The sequence below is a fragment of the Hemibagrus wyckioides genome, linkage group LG13 (genome assembly GCF_019097595.1).
Source record: "Hemibagrus wyckioides isolate EC202008001 linkage group LG13, SWU_Hwy_1.0, whole genome shotgun sequence".
NCBI classification, from domain to species: domain Eukaryota; kingdom Metazoa; phylum Chordata; class Actinopteri; order Siluriformes; family Bagridae; genus Hemibagrus; species Hemibagrus wyckioides.
Window position 1 is genome coordinate 10,364,490 of NC_080722.1, and position 17,492 is coordinate 10,381,981.

At 41.0% G+C, this 17,492-nt stretch overlaps 2 protein-coding genes across 3 annotated transcripts; one reads left to right on the forward strand and one right to left on the reverse strand.

Annotated features, from left to right (window-relative positions):
* Window positions 1-642: 642 nt before the first annotated feature.
* Window positions 643-13,138, forward strand: dnajb12b (DnaJ heat shock protein family (Hsp40) member B12b). 2 transcript variants are annotated; one of them, XR_009206413.1, is made up of 9 exons: window positions 643-866; window positions 3,261-3,426; window positions 4,690-4,835; window positions 5,020-5,193; window positions 5,541-5,614; window positions 6,707-6,816; window positions 8,632-8,804; window positions 10,832-11,007; window positions 12,488-13,138. XR_009206413.1 is itself a non-coding variant. In XM_058407091.1 (9 exons), exons 1-8 carry the CDS (start codon window positions 734-736, stop codon window positions 10,939-10,941), a joined length of 1,086 nt encoding a protein of 361 aa, XP_058263074.1. In that variant the 5' UTR covers window positions 643-733; the 3' UTR covers window positions 10,942-10,972; window positions 12,488-13,137. The 2 variants fall into 2 exon arrangements, 1 of the variants encoding a protein (XP_058263074.1); XM_058407091.1 differs by having other exon boundaries at window positions 10,832-10,972; window positions 12,488-13,137.
* A 1,607-nt stretch (window positions 13,139-14,745) lies between these two features.
* ddit4 (DNA-damage-inducible transcript 4) lies at window positions 14,746-17,133 on the reverse strand. The gene is made up of 3 exons (XM_058407136.1): window positions 16,956-17,133; window positions 16,267-16,463; window positions 14,746-15,867 (listed from the first exon to the last, which is right to left on the reverse strand). Exons 2-3 carry the CDS (start codon window positions 16,409-16,411, stop codon window positions 15,377-15,379), a joined length of 636 nt encoding a protein of 211 aa, XP_058263119.1. The 5' UTR covers window positions 16,412-16,463; window positions 16,956-17,133; the 3' UTR covers window positions 14,746-15,376.
* Window positions 17,134-17,492: the final 359 nt, after the last annotated feature.

Genomic DNA, 17,492 nt, shown 5'->3' on the forward strand with positions numbered 1-17,492 from the left:
ACGTGGAGTCTATCCCAAGAAAACTGTGTGTGAGGTCGGACACACCCTGGGTAAACAGCTGCACTGCACTCTGGCTAATTGCATGACATGGTTGAACAGCATGATTAAGAGAGTTTCCATTTTTCTCTAAGAAAAACCATATATGAATACCTTTTTTTATGAATTAAAAAATTAAAAGATAAATCTCACTCAGTTTTTTTCTCATATCACCTAAACTCAATGTTTTCTTTATGAAACCTTTAAACACTGCATCTACAGCTTCTTTCCCCCCATCACAAGTTACTTTTTTCGGCATGGCAAGGGGACTTTTATTAAAAACTATCTTCAAAACATTTCTAAAAAAAAAATACGGCAAATTCCTTAATTTGCAATAAATAAAGAAACTCATTACTGAAATCCAGCCCCATGACATGGAGGACATGAGAGCCAACCAGAGCCAGAACATCAAAATGTGTCACAAAAAGAATATTTTCTTAGTCCTGTGCCTATAAAAGTGTTGTTTTGTATTGTCATTATTGCAAAGATCACACAAAACCATCAATCATTTACTTTATTCACCTGGAAAAGGACAACAGGTTAGGGGAATATATAACATTAAATCTTTTCGGCTCACACAGAGAGAACGCGTCAGTATGCGCCACGGCAAGCGTCATCAAAAGGCGCCGCCTAGCGCTATGCTAAGTGTTTATTTATTTAGCGCAAATTTGAATACTCACACTGTAAACAGATCGTAATGGAAGTAAACAAGGACGAAGCGAAACGGTGCATTGATATCGCAGTCAACGCTATAAAGAGTAACGAGGTTGACAAAGCGATACGCTTTTTAGAAAAAGCCCAGAGATTGTTTCCGACGGACAGGGCAGAAGGTAAGCAGTGGTTAGCCGACTAGCTAGTTTCCCACGCTCGATTAGCTCCAGTCTAATCTTTCAGTTCTAATAAGATCGCCTTTACCATGTATTAAAATATACGTGTTATCACCCAAGAGTCTTAGAAGTACGCCTCGACGTGTTGTTGCTGTCTGTTTCTATATTTAGGATCGGTTTGGAGGTGTGGATTTAGTGTCAGATCAGTGTCGTGGTCATTCTATGCCACAAATACACGAGGAAAGTCTGTGAAATTGTAAAAACCTGTGTGATTATAGATGTTTTCGTCAGGAGTGATGATGGGTATCTGTCATTCCACTCTGACGTCCATGTTTCTGGACTAGAACAAAGTAGATATCTTTTTGAATTGTTCTGTTGTTAAACAAGTGTCTTGTCATATATTCTGATCACAGTTGTTGTGTAATGATGTTCATCAAGATCATCAAAGCAGCTTCATGGATAAATGGAGTATGTAATGTTACACTATGGACATAATCCAGTAGGAATTAAAGAGGAGTGGTGCTTTTATATGATTAATTATTGTATCTTTTCTTTTAACAGCAGCCTTGTGATCCCCTCACCCTAAATTAAGAGCTCATAATGTGTGTGTGTGTATGTAAAGAGAGAGAGTGTGAGTGTGTGTGAATCCCAGCAATCCCTTCAGGTTCTTGGGCACAGTTGAAGTGTGTGTGAAGAGAGAGAGAGAGAGAGAGAGTGTGTGTGTGTGTGTGTGTGTGTGTGTGTGTGTGTGTGAAGAGAGTGTGCAAGTCCCAACAATCTTTTCAGGTTCTTGGGCACAGTTGAAGTGTGTGTGTGTGTGTGTCGAGAGAGAGAGAGTGTGTGTGTGTTGTGAGAGTGTGTGTATCAAAGTACTTCACACTGTACCACAGCATTACTTTAACAGTGCTGTTTCAAGTCACCTGTTTAATATTCATATTGATTTTGATTAAGTTATTTTAAACCAGACAGATCATTCACCTGTGCTGAGCTGCAGCAGATTTAACACAAACACACACAGTAAGAGGGAGGAAGATTGAACATTTTTTCAGTCTTGTCCACCAGTTTGGAATAATCCTATACACTGCGACTGAGAATCCTCTCTTCAAAGTTTGCCCTTTAGATTCTTAGGTAGCAGTTGAAGTAGAATAAATGCCCTGCTGTTGTGTGTAATGTAATGCAGACGAGCCTAATATTGAAATCTCTTGCACACCTCAGTTTACTGTGCTGAGAACTAGATTTGTCTAGTTTCTGAATTATTGGCTTATTCTAATTATAATAGTCTAATTAAAGAGCTGGCACTGGAATAAAAGCTAGGACTGGGCATTTGATCTGTCATGATGTGCAATTAGTAAGTATTGATGTATTGATCTTCAGGTGTCAGTGCCCCATTGTGACCAATAGTCTGCACAAATAATTTCATTATTTTCATTTTGGTATGTTTTTATAAATGCTGGCCAAACTTTTCTGCAAACAAAACCTCAGCAAAATGATATACACTATATTGCCAAAAGTTTTGGGACACCCCTCCATATCATTGAATTCAGGTGTTGTTGCACAAAGCAAGGTCCATAAAGACATGGATGAGAGTTTGGTGTGGGGGATCTTCAGTCCTGACCTCAACTTGATAGAACACCTTTGGGATGGATTAGAGCAGGCCAGACCTTCTCGTCCAACATCGGTGCCTGACCTCACAAATGTGCTTCTAGAGGAATGGTCAAAAATTCCCATAAACACACTCCTAAACCTTGTGGAAAGCCTTCCCAGAAGAGCTGTTATAGCTGTAAAGGGCAGGACAACTCCATATTACATTCATGTGCATGTAAAGGCAGATGACCCAGTTTTGGAATGGCTCACAGTCTCCACTCTAATTCATCCCAAAGGTGTTCTATCAGGTTAAGGTCAGGACTCTGTACAGGCCGGTGAAGTCCCTCCACACCAAACTCACTCATCCATGTCTTTATGGACCTTGCTTTGTGCACTGGTGTGCAGTCATGTTGGAACAGGAAGGGGTCATCCCCAAACTGTTCCCACAAAGCTGGGAGCATGGACTCGTCCAAAATGTCTTGGTATACTGAAGCATTAAGAGTTCATTTCACTGGAACTAAGGGGCCGAGCCCAACGCCTGAAAAACAACACTGAATTCAATGATTTGGAGGGGTGTCCCAAAACTTTTGGCAATATAGTGTATCCTGATATTGTGTATGGATATATGATGTATGCGTATATGAATTATCATGCTATGATATTCTTGCTTTTACAGCTTTAGCTTATTTCCGCTGTTTCCAGCTAGGTTTTCTTTTTTCTTTCTCTTTCTCTCCCTCTCTGAGACCAGCTTTTAATAGTCGTTTTGGTAATTGACTGATAGCATTCACTTTCTTTTGCTTTTGTTGTTTGCAGCATTGTTGGAGTCTCTGCAGCAGAATGGCCATGCATCCAGTTCAGAAGGAGACAACATGGGTCCTGAGGAAAACCAGTCCAGTGCTAATAACCATAGTGCTGCAGAGGAGAAGAGATCTGAATCCGCCAAAGCATACACTACAGAACAAGCAGATGCTGTAAAAAGGTAAAGGAATTGAACTGTGTCATTGAAATTTCCACCTGTCAGACACACCCTCTGTAATTCTGCATGCATTTTGCTCCAAACTGAAGCTGTGACCTGTAGGGTTTCCTTGTATTTATGCTGCAGCTTTGTGTGTTTGTTGTTGTTGATGTTTCGATAAAACAGAATGAAATAAAAAGATAAGAATCCTTCTACCTGCATGAGATCCACTCAGCCTTTGCATAGCCCTTTAGGAATCAGGTTAACCACCATACACTCACTTAGTAACCTCTATTATTATGCAAGCTGAATCAGCCAGTCATGTTAGGCCACAAGGCACATAATGAGTAGGAGTAGCTTCCTCAAATGGCTATAAAAGGAAATATTTCTGCTGAAGCTTTGCTGTAAACTCGCATAACACGCAAGAAAAGTCGTATCGTAATAAACGCAAAACCAGACTGTGAGCTGCATTTAGATCATGACTTCTGCTTAACCCTTATGACCAGTACACCACCGGTCAGTTCTGCTGACGGACTGGAAATCGACTTTCATTCAGTATAAACGAATGAATTGTTTTATCGCCACAGAATTTTAGTGGTTAAAGACAACACTGCTCCTAAACAAGCACTTGGGGCATCTCGGAGAGCAGAAATAGGTTTGATATCACCATTTACTTTAAAGATAAAGCATTTATGTGGAGAAAAATATATATGTTTTTGGAACATTCCTATGATAAGTTAGACCTGGTTAAAATAGCAATACTTATGGAAAAACTATAAATTCTTAAAGCCATGACAAAGACTTTGAGAGCTGTAATGGACAAAAAAAAATAACAGGCGCAAATTCCATTTTTTCTGGCCCGAGTTAAAGAGGGTTAATCTTTTATTTCAGCTAGTTTCCTCAGAATCAGTTCATTCTAGATGTCTGTAAATGTGCTATTAAGGTCACTTAGTGCCCAATTCACACAGATGATGCATACAGATACTTTAAAGAAAGAAAGAAATAGCCTTTATTTGTCACATATACATTACAGCACAGTGAAATTCTTTCTTCACATATCCCATCCTTGGAGGTTGGGGTCAGAGCGCAGGGTCAGCCATGATACAGCGCCCCTGGAGCAGAGAGGGTCTTGCTCAAGGTGGCAACTCGTCGGTTCTGGGGCATGAACCCCCAATCTTCCAGGCAACAACCCAGAGCCTTAACCACTTGAGCCACCACTGCCCTTGCCCTCCATGCCCTCCTTGCCCTCCTTGCCCTCACATCAGTGTTGTTCTGTGTTTCCGGTAGAATAAAACAATGCAAAAACTACTATGAGATTCTCGGGGTGCAGAAAGATGCATCAGACGAGGACCTTAAAAAGTCGTATAGGAAACTGGCGCTGAAGTTTCACCCCGATAAGAACCACGCACCTGGGGCTACTGAAGCTTTTAAAGGTGAGAGTGATGTTTTAATTATTTACTTTCATAATTTTCTCTCGACAATCTGATATACACCATTATTTATCAGACTATGTAACATATTTTTTTAACAGCTCTCCAGCCGGAAGTGGTACACGTCTTTGTATACATTAGTCCAGATGTTCTTGTGTTTGTATGCTAACACTTTTGTGTCCTGCAGCTATCGGGAACGCGTACGCCGTGTTGTCGAACCCGGAGAAGAGGCGTCACTATGATCAGTACGGAGAGGTGAAGAGCTGCGCTGGCAGACGAAGACACTCCCAGCGAGACTTCCAGCCTGATATCTCCCCAGAGGATCTATTTAACATGTTCTTCGGAGGAGGATTTCCCTCTAGTAAGTTTGTTCGCTCTGTTACACTGCACAGTTAGACACACCCTTTTGCTCACTTTTGCTTTCTGCCTTTCCAGATGCGACTTTTCTTTTTCGTCTCAATCTCCTCCATGACCTAGTGTTAGCATGAGGCGTAATAGAAAGCTGAACAGTGATTTGAATATTTTGAATACTGGTATCTGATTATGAATATTCAGGTGTTTGTAGCCATGCACATCCCCTGAAAGGATTTAATAGCTCTTGTTCAAGCTATTTGAGTCTACTCGTGTTCTTAGTGTGTATTTAAGACATTACTATTTTAGTAAGTGATATGATTTTTCAAGTAACTGTTTGTCATGTCGTGTTCACAGGTAATGTTCACATGTACAGCAACGGCAGAATGCACTTCAGCCAGCGGCATGGCGCAAGACGGGAAGAAAGAGGTGTAAGTAAAAGTGCCCTCAAATAGCTCACGCAGACTAATAAAATAATGAATGACTGAATAAACTTTTCTTAAGGCCACATGATACGGCCAAAAGTTTGTGGACATTTGACCAACACGTCATGAACATCTCATTCCAGATGAAATCCGTTTGCTGTTATAATAACCTCCACTCTTCTGAGACGGCTTTTCACTAGAGGTTGGAGAGCGGCTGTGAGGATTTAGCCACAAGAGATTTAGTGAGATTAGGCACCTGATGCCAGGCGAGGAGATCTGGGGTTCAGTCAGTGTTTCAGTTCATCCCAAAGATCTTCAGTGGGGTTGAGGTCAGGGCTCTGAGCAGGACACTGAAGTACTATGAAAACAAAGTACCTCAGTCTTTGGCAACCCCCATGTCTTCATCTCAATTTGTGCACATGAGTACTGTCTAGCTGGGACAGATTTGGGCCTCTTGATTCCAGTTAAAGAAAAACTTAGACATTTAAAGACTTAAATACAAAGACATTCTTTACTGTTGTTTATCTGGCTGTGATGGTCAGGTGTCTTCAGAAGAGACTGGATTTTTTACAATCGGAATCTCAGCAGATTTTGTGTCAAGCATCCAACGCATTGGTGCTAATTCTTGTAGTGCATAGCTTTAGTTTTTGCTGTTCAGCTCTTGATGGTATTGTTTAGGGATATTATGGTAGCAGGATGTAGAGAGAAGGTTTTGCATGTGTTAAACAGTAGAGAGCAGCAGTGAGCTGATACTGGACTTCAGTAGAGTCATGTTGGCTCATAACACAGGTTTTGTCAGATAATTCACCATGTTAGACACACTTCTTGCCTTTCATTCTTTAAAGGTTATATTAAGGTTGTGTGTGCCATTTTGCTGGCTATCTTGTTGAACCTTACATAGGAATGTGATTTCTTTTTTGTACTGTTAAAGTTAATGAATTTAACGCTTGACTCGTATTTCTGCATTTGGTGTTATTTTAGTTTAAGTTTAGTTTCGTCCAGCGTAATGGTTAGACTAGGCTTTGGGTCATGTCACTATGGAAAATTAAATATATTGAAGGCTCCCCAAAGTCAGTGTGTGTGTGTGTTGTGCTACAGGGTGGCTTGGCGCTCTTCGTCCAGCTCATGCCCATCATCATCCTTGTTATTGTGTCCACACTCAGCCAGATGATGGTGACTGAACCGCCCTACAGCCTCAACTACAGACCGTAAGTACACACACACACACACACACACACACACACACGTATCTTTAGCCTAAGGGTTTGATTATAATGTATAGATCTGTCTTGCATATTAAATGCATAGACACCAAACCCTCCACTTTGGCATTTATTTTGTTCAACTGTCTACGTTGACAACCACACACACTCTAACTGTCTCACCTACTTTCAGCCACATACACACATATATGCAGTAGGTAGTCAGTGACTCAGACTTGCACCTACAGTCTGGGGCAAAAGGGTTATTTAACACACAAGACCCACTTCATGTTAATGCACCTAACACCTTTTGATCATCTATGGGAGACTTTGAAGCTAAATGAAATAACATTGTAGAAAGTTTATCGCAAAGAGTTCATTATTTTTGACAAACCTGAAAGAAAACCTATTCTGTATCAGCTTGGGTTCTTTAGGTTCAGTCTATGCTTGTGTATTACTAAGTTCATTTCAAAAATGATGATTATGATTAATATTAATAACAGTAATGATGAACAAAGTGAGCCTTCCCTAACTCTCTCAGTGAAGGGTATAAAGGATTGGTCTTGAGTTAAAGACTTATTGATCCAGACTGTTCACTCATTGGAGGTATGGCAAGACCTGTGAGGACGTGATGGCCGTGTAGTACTATTGGATAATCCAGCTGTTGCGTGGTGAGGCCATCACTGAGTAGCCTGGTAATCAATAGATTATCATATTCATGGAGCGACCAGCCTGTTCCTGCTGACACGACCATTTCTGCTGCTCTGACATAATTCTTGGCCATGCAGTCTGTGTGACTTACTAGACTGTTCTGTACATGTTGAATGCAGACTATGCAAAGTATTTTTTGCACGCGCACACACACACACACACACACACACAGCTAAATAATTGTACAAATATAAATCTTTATGACCTTTCTAAAGAAGGAAGTGTTGTTATTGTAGGCACCTGTATTATTTTTAGATATGTTTTAATCCACCTACAGAACAAATAATAATAATAATAATACACTATATATAAATATATATAGAGAGAGATAGATAAATAGAGAGAGAGAGTCTCTACATGTAGGGCAAATTGACACCTGTTGGTGTCAAATGGACTTTATTTACAAAACATCCTGTACATGATTCTTTGTAAACACACATGGGGTCATCTCTCTCGCTCATGATGATCTCGTGTTAACGCATCTGGTGTTACTCATGTCATTGCATGTTGATCTCAACCTTGTGACCGCTTCCTGATACAGTCATGAGAATGATTTCAATCCTTACGTTTTTTGGAAAGGCAGGATATCCCATGTCTCCATTCATAAGGGAAAACTCTTGGTTATTTCTTTAAAAAAAATCAAATCAAATACTGTTATAAGCCAGATCCTGGGTATATGCATGCTGTTCACATGCTAATCTGGGTCCTCACTAGCAGTCTCATCCCGTGATCCTCCTCAATCAGGCCGTCCCTGAGTGATGATCATGGTTATGACAGATAAAACCCCTCAGCAGAGTGGGCTGTATAATCTGAGAACACGTTCTCTTCGCTTGTCCCTTTGACCCTGACTGTCGATCACATGCAATTTGTGTTGAAAGAGAAGTGTTTCAGAGATTTCATCTCCTGTATCTCCTTTTCTCTTCTGCTCCCTGATTTGAGTTGAGCTGATGAACGGATAATTAAAAGGCCGCTGACTTTTTTTTTTTTTTTATATACTGCTAGAGTATTCCTAGATCTGGATACAGTCACCTATAAAGCGAGGATTGCTCCACACCTCAGCTGTAGCTGTACACAAGCTCAGTTTAAATCACATGCTATTTTGGGTTCCAGTTCTGCAGGTCACACACAGAAGCGGCTGACCGAGACCCTGCGTGTGCCGTACTACGTGAGCGAGCGCTTCAGTCAGGAGTACAGCGGCGTGAACCTGAGGCAGGTGGAGCGCAACGTAGAGGACGATTACATCTCCGCCCTTCGAAACAACTGCTGGAAGGAGAAACAACACAGTACGCTCTTCCCACGAACACATTCAATCTTCACTCCATTCCTCAATACACATTCGTACATCTGATTAATAAATTTGCTTCTCCCAGTTTCTGGTTAGAACTTTGGTCTCTTACTTGCATAACCTGCTAATCTGTAGCTGTGGCTTGATCCCTGTTAAATGCTGTCAGCTTAAAAGTTTAGTTCAATGCATTAGAAGATAGATGGATCAGCCTCGCTCCTGTTTCTCTAGAGAGAGCTGGAGTTTAGAGTAATTTACAAGGTTTATCTCCATAGTTATGTGAAGTCGTCTGTCGGTTTCAGTCACCTTTAACACTTCTAAGGTTGCCAGGTTTTTCTTGATTAAACCTGCCACAGGATGCGAGTTTCTCAGTCACGTCTAGGACACGTCCTTTAAAATAAGCAACAGGAAATGTGGACTAATAAAGCAATGGGTAGAATATGCTGACTATATACAGTAAAATACAAAATTCACCATAAAATTTAGAATAAAATCCCTATGTGGTTAGTATGTTTACCTACACCCCTGGGGGTGTGTGTGTTCTCTGTGGGCTTTTATCCAATTTCCTCCATCAGTCCACAGACGTGTGTTGTAGACTGATTACAACCCCCCCCCTGCCTTGTGCTCCGAATCCCTTGGGATATACATTAGTCTGTGTAGGATTAATGGATGAAAGGAGACAAGATCCCCACATCTAAAATCTTAGGTATAGTCCTGATTATAGCAGGTTCATCCCTTAATCCACTCCAAGTCACATAAAATAGCACTTAATACTGCAAGTGTATGCAGCAAAAACGGACAACTAGATCAAATAAAGCTCTTTCACTCCCAATGACCCATTACTATTTTTCCAAACCAGTCAAAGTGCCTGCGATTGTTTAACTTCACCATCCCCTTGTGACTATTAAAATAACCTTGTACTTTGCATTACATTTGTTAACAATCTATTTGAATGAATGTAAAACCAGCAAGGTGATATAGATTTGCATCGGCTAATCTAAAACCTAATTGTTCCCGACGACAGTCCGGTGGACAAGACATCTTATAAATGTCTTTTAAATTAGCCCATGGAAGCACATGACATTTCTATCATTTGCTGGCTTATTCTTCCGGCTAGTAAAAAACGTTAGTGTACCATTAGGTACAGTACTACCCTTCTAACATTCATACACTAGACAGTAGAATGCATAGTGTGTAGTATGTCATTTAGGACACAGCAGTTATCGTGCCTGCTGTGTGTGCACTTGACTTTAATATAAATCCCAGTACACTACACCATATTGTAAAACAGTCAAGTTCTCATGTTGTTGCAGATTGACAAAAAATAGAGTTTTATATAGATATAGGGTATTTATTCATTCATTTTCAGTAATCGCTGGTGAATCCCGCATGCAAGGAAGAAGACGTCAGCACAGATGTGACTCAAGTCCAACTCTTGCGTATATTTGATCCGGTCTTGCAGGTCACATTTCATTTCTAAATGACTTGGAGGTCCAGTGAATTGTGTGTGAATTTAACTCGGTTATCTGACTCAGCACTTCTCGCTCAGCTGTCCCTATTCGGCCTCCAGACAAAGCCACAAAACCACAACACGTTTCCTCTGATTGTGGCGTTTAGGTTTTTTGGTAATTTCTCCACAAGTAGGCGCGTCATATTGTATCATGATTCATCAGAGTTGCTTTAGGCCGGTTAGACCAGGTCTGGTCCAGGACCAGATCATCTGTTTCACGCTCATTGTCGGACATCAGACTATTCTGTAGAAAGAGCTGCTGGCTTCCCTTTTTTTAAACCCTTTATCAAAATGTTTATTATAGTTTCGAAACTGAAAAGTGTACTGAGAGAAGCTGCTTATCAGCTCTGCTTCATCACTAGGGGTTTGTGTTTCTTTGTGTTAGTGGGTTTTTTTTTTTTTTGCCCACATATGGATGTTATTTTGAGGAAGAGAAGTGGCCATGACAACTTGATCTGTTGGCAAAAGAAAAGTCAGTGTGCAGATTGAATATCATACCCATGTTTTTGTGTTCACAGAGGAGGGTTTGCTGTACCGTGCACGCTATTTCGGTGACAGTGACCTATATCAGAGAGCTCAGAGAATGAGCACGCCCAGCTGCTCCAGACTGGCCGAGGTTCAGAGTTAAAGCCACCGCTAAACCAGCGTGATCCGGACAGGTGAGGACGACAGATTTGTGATGCTGATTGTCTAGGTAATGTTTCAACCAACCCAAATCACATAACCTAAACCAAACAGCCCTAATCCAAGTGTGACTGCACGGCACTAATTCTTCAATCCTTACTATCCAGGTGCGGAAAATGGGACACGCACCAAACAGGCATAACATTTATGAGCAGTGAGAGGTGAAGTGAATAACACTGATGATCTCCTCATCATGGTACCTGTTAGTGGGTGGGATATATTAGGCGGCAAGTGAACATTTTGTCCTTAGAGTTGATGTGTTAGAAGCAGGAAAAATGGACAAGCGTAAGGATTTGAGCGAGTTTGACAAGGGCAAAATTGTGATGGTTAGACCACTGGATCAGAGCATCTCCAGAACTACAGCTCCTGTGGGGTGTTCCCGGTCTGCAGTGGTCAGTATCAAAAGTGGTCCAAGGAAGGATCAGTGGTTAACCCGTGACCAGGTCATGGACGGCCAAGGCTCACTGATGCATGTGGGGAGCAAAGGCTGGCCCGTGTGATCCGATCCACCAGACGAGCTACTGTTGCTCAAACTGCTGAAGGTTCTGATAGAAAGGTGTCACAATACACAGTGCATGACGGGTTTTGACAGCAAAAGGGGGACCAACACAATATTGTGTTGGCAGGTGGTCATAATGTTATGCCTGGTCGGTGTACAGTTGTTATTAGCTCCTACAGATTGACAAACTGTGTATTCGTTTCTACATTAAGTTTTGATGGATTTATGTAACCTATCGTATTTGAGTTAATCCGTTCTTTTTTTTTCCTGAATAAGTTAATAACAAAGTTACACAAATTCCCCTGTTGTAGCACAAATACATCATCACATCTTATCTTTATAGGTTACTCACTAATTAAGATTTTTAGTGAGATACTGCTGAAATTCAATTTCTCAAACGGTGCATTAAGTAGAAAATACAACAGGACACGAGGGCTCGACGCAAAGCATTGTCACCCGAGAGCTGATTATTTCCTAACAGCAACACGGCACAAAGTGTTTTATTCCTCTTATACCACACCATGGTTCCAAAGTTTAAATTTCGTGATGAATGCCTAACCCTTTTATAGTTGTCTTTAATGTTGTGGAACATCTGTGAGACAAAAGGTCACATTTCACTGCATGTTTATGAGACACAGGGGTACATTTCAGGCCCGGCAAAAGGCAGCGTGGTGTTTACGTAGCACTTAAAGTACTTTAGTGCACAATAGAAACGATTGGACAAAAAGGAGAGCAAACAGCAGCAGAGCAACACTGAAGGATCGTCACTATTACCATGTTTGCAGACTTCTCATCCGTCAGTGTCCTCTTTCAATCCCTCGTCAATGCTTTAGTGACTTTCCAAGCGTGACCTAATTCTTAGGAGGTCCATAACTGATCCCTTATCAGTGCGAGAAGACGGAGGACGAAGGAAAGCACCACCACACTTTATGTGCATCATTCTAATTTAACTAAATGACTAATTTCATTTTGATTTCTCTTGTTTTTTTAGGTATAACACTGAATCTTCCCATAAAAGCGGTGGCAAACCGGTGACGTTCAGCCAAGGAGAGATTTCTATGTGTGTGTGTGTTATGTGAAAGTGTGTGTGAGAAACAGACAGAGAGAAATGTATGTTAGTGAAGGATCATCTTGTAAGGGTTTGTAAAGGAAAGGCTCTTCCTTCAGTCCTTTCCAGACCTGAACTACAACCTCAGTTAAGAAATGATCCGATCTTTTACCTTTTTATCGATCTGAAAAGCGTTTCAAAATCCCATCAGGCTGAAACCCGCGTAGGAACTTCTGCATATTTTTTATTCGGATCCATATAGACCACGATCTAGTCACTTTGTATTAATTTATTAATTTATATAATTGTACATTTGAGATTTAGCTATGCAGGATTTTATCGATTAGGTCACAGTTGAAATAAGCATTAATATAAAGCGAACATTAATAAATACTCTTTTATCATCTCTAGACTTTACACTGCTCTGTAGTATTTATTTAAGGATCAGGACTTCTTTCTTTTTTTTTTAAGTATGATATTATGTATGTTTTTAAATTTTGCAATGCTGACTAAACATCTGTAGCTGTGCTTCTCCTCTGGATTATAACAGAACAATAAAATCTGATGTGCCACATTTCAGCCGTACAAGTTGGTGTGTTTTGTGTGTTTGTGCTGAAGAAATGTCATATTGTGTGTGCAGGGGTGGGACTGGTGGGCTGTGTGTGTTTCAGGAAGGGGGAAGAATGTGAATGTGACAGAGTGGAAGTGTGTGCAAGTGTGTGTGTCAGAGAGTGTGTGTGTGTGTAGTTGACTCATAGCAGATTTTGGCAGGCTCTGTAAGCTAAAACATGCTGTGGCTCACGTTCCTCAGTAGTCACGTCTAGATCATACCGGTCTCTGCTGGATTTACATTTCTGATGTACATGTACTTTTAGTACTAGATATTTTTCTCTCATGCTTTAGACTTTGGAGTGTTTTTCTAATTAAATAAGCATTTCAGAAGAACACACACACCCACCATTTCAAACACCGTTATGTCGTTAACGTTGTTCAGACATGAATCTGAAATTTGTTTGTCTAAGGCAGGCTTCAGAAACTGAAATTCACAGATGGGGGGGAAATTACAGTTTGAGGTTTTCCTACTCTCTTTAAGATTAATCCGAATGGTCTGTTTCTAAAAAGCATCGCAACACAAAAATGCCTAGATGGTTTATAGAAATAGAAATAGCCTTTATTTGTCACATACACAATACAGCACAGTGAAATTCTTCCTTCAGCCTTGGAAGTTGGGGGTCAGAGTGCAGGGTCAGCCAAGATACAGCACCTCTGGAGCAGAGAGGGTTAAGGGCCTTGCTCAAGGACCCAACAGTGGCAACTTGGCGGTGCTGGGGCTTGAACCCCCAATCTTCCGGTCAACAACCCAAAGCCTTAACCACCCTGCACATTGAAGTAAAATGTGAAAACTAAAAAGTAAGTGGCTTAGTGGTACATTGAAGTAAAATGTCTCTGTACTTTTTTAGAAATTTATAGATAGATAAGTTTAAGTATTATTTATTTGTCACATATACATTACTGCACAGTGAAATCCTTTCTTCTCATATCCAATCTTTGGGGGTTGGGGGTCAGAGCACAGGGTTAGCCATGATGCAGCACCTCTGCAGCTTGGTGGTAGCTTGGTGGTGCTGGGGCTTGAACGACGATCTCAACAACCCAGAGCCTTAACCACCACCACCTCAGACTATAGAGGAGGTAAAAAAAAAAAAAAAAATCAAGAAAAATGCTTATTCTCCAGCACTGTGATTATGGAAGAGTAAACCTCCTGAATTCAAGCTTGTTCACAGAAATTCATATGGGTATAACCGAGCTGTTAATGGATTAGAAATGTGCATTTTTATAGCAGAGGTCATAAACATCTGTTGCGGTAAAAAAAAAAAAAGGCCCAGCATCTGCAGATCTCGAGTTTTATTTTTGCTTTTATCTTTTATTGTTAACGACTCTGCAGTGTTTCTGGTTCCTCAGTTCAATCCTGAACTCTTGTTACTGTGTGTGGGGTTGTGGTGGGTTTCTAACTCTGAGTTTCTTTCTAAGTGAAAACTCTTTCCTATCAGGTCTGGATGGTTAATGGTTTGTTCTAAAGAACCCTTAAAAAGCCTTTTTTGTAGCGTAGGCGTTCTGCAGAAATCAAAACACCATGTGTTTTGCAGCACACGGAGGCTGAATTTCATTGTGGGGAACAAAAGAAGCAGTCACTGATGCAAAGGTTTCTTCAAAAATAATTTATTTTCCGTGTTTCCTTAATGCACGTATAAAACGTAACAGTATTTGAATATCAAATAAATAAATGATGCACAAGTGAATATGCATGATAAGTGTTTAAAAACAATTAAGATGCGAAGAGTCCATTTTAACCGAAAGATCAAACTTGGATCACAAAAATGGTGCTCGCTGGATAAAAACAAAAAAAAAAAATCACACAAAAAACCTCTTCCATGACACAGGTAAATCAGGTTAATGAAATAGCTGCCACAGTCATTTTCAGAAAATAAAGAGTGAGGTAAACATTTCAAAAGCAGTCGACAAAACAGCACCAGACAGGTTTGAGAACTGCCTGAAAGAAGTGCAATATATGAATGCAGTATCTATAACGTACATACAGCAATCAGTGAAGATGAGGATGCTATTACATTTGTGTACCCTATGCTCTTTTTTTTTTGTATAAACACCCTGGTGATAAAAGTGAGACCTGCAATATCTGGTAATATCGTCAATATAAAGCCAATCGATACACAGTATTGTCTGAAGTCCTCGGTTGAGGACAGCTCTAGGATCACTAAAACGGTGACCTTGCAGAGCCAGAATGCCTCAGAAATGTCCAGATTTGGTCCTTGTTGCTTAACATTCTTCGATAAGCAGCTCTTCTGAGCTGTACAGTTTTCTTTTGATTACTCGGAAGCCAGTGCTGAGTTTCAGGGCAGCCCTCAGAGGCGGTGATGAGGATTTGGTAATAAACAAGCCCTGGATCTTTGGCCAGAGGCCTCCTGACTCGGGCCTGAGGACAAGCGTGAGCTGGAAGGTGGGGACGACACAGGGGTCAGCAGCAATCTGGCCTATGCTGTGGAAGTTCTCTCCCTCCTGCACACACAGATCAATGAGCGCCCCCCGGAGGCCGCAGGGCTCGCTCGCTGCCAGCTGCACCAGCTCCATTCCTATGTGTTCGAGCAGCTTGTTGGGAATGAGAAGTTTTGAGCAGTGCAATGTGCAACCTTTTGCTTCAATCAGGCTAAGAGCAATCTGTTGGACTACTTCTTTACAGAGGCTCTCCTCCGTCGGGTCGTAGAACACGTCAGCATCCAGAGCGGACAAGTCGGGAAGAGACACGGAACCTGGAAGATATTGAAAAGAAATTAGATTTGTAGCATACAGAGTAACAAGAAATCGCAGCAACGAGCATGTCCCATATTGCAATGCTTTATCTAGACTAATTACGTCATGATGCAGGTTTCTACGCGTACTGCAGATATCGGGTGTTTTTAGAACACTCGCCTACTGTTGCTCACAGCAATGACATGCAATTCTGAATACCACATTCAACACTTCTGTGTGAAGAGGGTTGATTTGCACATCACAGTGCCTCGTGGAAAGCACTGTAACCTTTAGGCTATAGGGTGCAAAAGATTTTTCGACCCTAATGTTAACCTTTACAGTATACGCTGACGACTGAACACAACGAACACCATTAAAAATAAAGTTAGAAACTGAAGAGGGCTTCGTTTTGAACCTACCAGTGTCTGAGCCATCGTCTGTGCCACTGTGTTCAGAGTCTGAGTCTATACTGTTACTGCTGCTGAGTTTCTGCACCAGGCCGCTCCAGGACAGTCTCTGTGGCGCTTCATCAGCCCAAACACCTTCACTCTGTGTCTTCTGCATGATTCCCTCAATCTCAGCTTTTCAGGATCAAATGTGCTTCAGTTCTTCACACCTGAGAAGGAAAGAGAGAGCAACTTTGTGAGCAAAAACAGGACAAAACAGTACTGTGATTCTTGCATTCCTAACAACTTGGATCATAAAAACTCAAACAATGAGCATAATGTTGAAGTAACAGCAAATTCAGAAAATGGTTTTTGCATAGAAAAATCCAAATTTGTGCTATAAGAAGATTTTATGTAGTATTAAAAAATAAGCAGCCTCAGGATGCTTCATCTTTTTTAATGGGCTCTACTCTTGGGAGCTTTTTGTGAAAGCAAACACCTTATTAAAAGAAAAGAAAAAACTCGAAAATTAAACCTTTAAGGAGTTTAATCAAAAGCTGAAAATATCAGTATATTTTCTTAAACCCAGTTTGAGTGAGGAGTACAGGCTTACAATATCTTACAGTTAGAAACAGCATCTGAATCAAACTGAACCACTGAACAGAAACACAAGATGTTGTCTCGTGCACAAAATAACCTCGATTTCAAAAGCAGACACTTACCGAAATCCTGTGGTAATAAACCAGCAGGTAATGTCTCGGCAGTATTTGATGATATATCCCAGATTTTAGGCGAATTACTCTGCGCAAACTAACAAAGAACAGAGACGCCGGGGTTAAGTGCTCCGTCCCTCAGTGCAGCAGCGACTCTTCTGCAAACACTGATGTCATGAACGAGAACAAAGCTGTTTATATAGCTCCGCCTAACCGTAGCTTTCCACGCCCCCCGGAGACAGCTCAGCCAATCAGCTTTAAGCGCACGTTCAGAGCGTTCCACTTTGCCCAGTAACACGAAGCGCCCACAAACCATTGTCTGCTCAGGAAAGGGGAAAAACACCGCAAGTAGTCTTTTGTTTCACCCAGGACAAGTTGGGGCAAAACCTGTGTGTTTGTCCCAGCTAAATGGACATTAGGGACAAAGTTAGCGTGGTGTATAAGGGTTTGTTTTATACTGCACTCTGTGTTTGTGTGCATTTGTGTACAAACAAGAAGACGTTTGCACAACTCTCTCTCTCTCTCTCTCTCTCTCTCTCTCTCTAT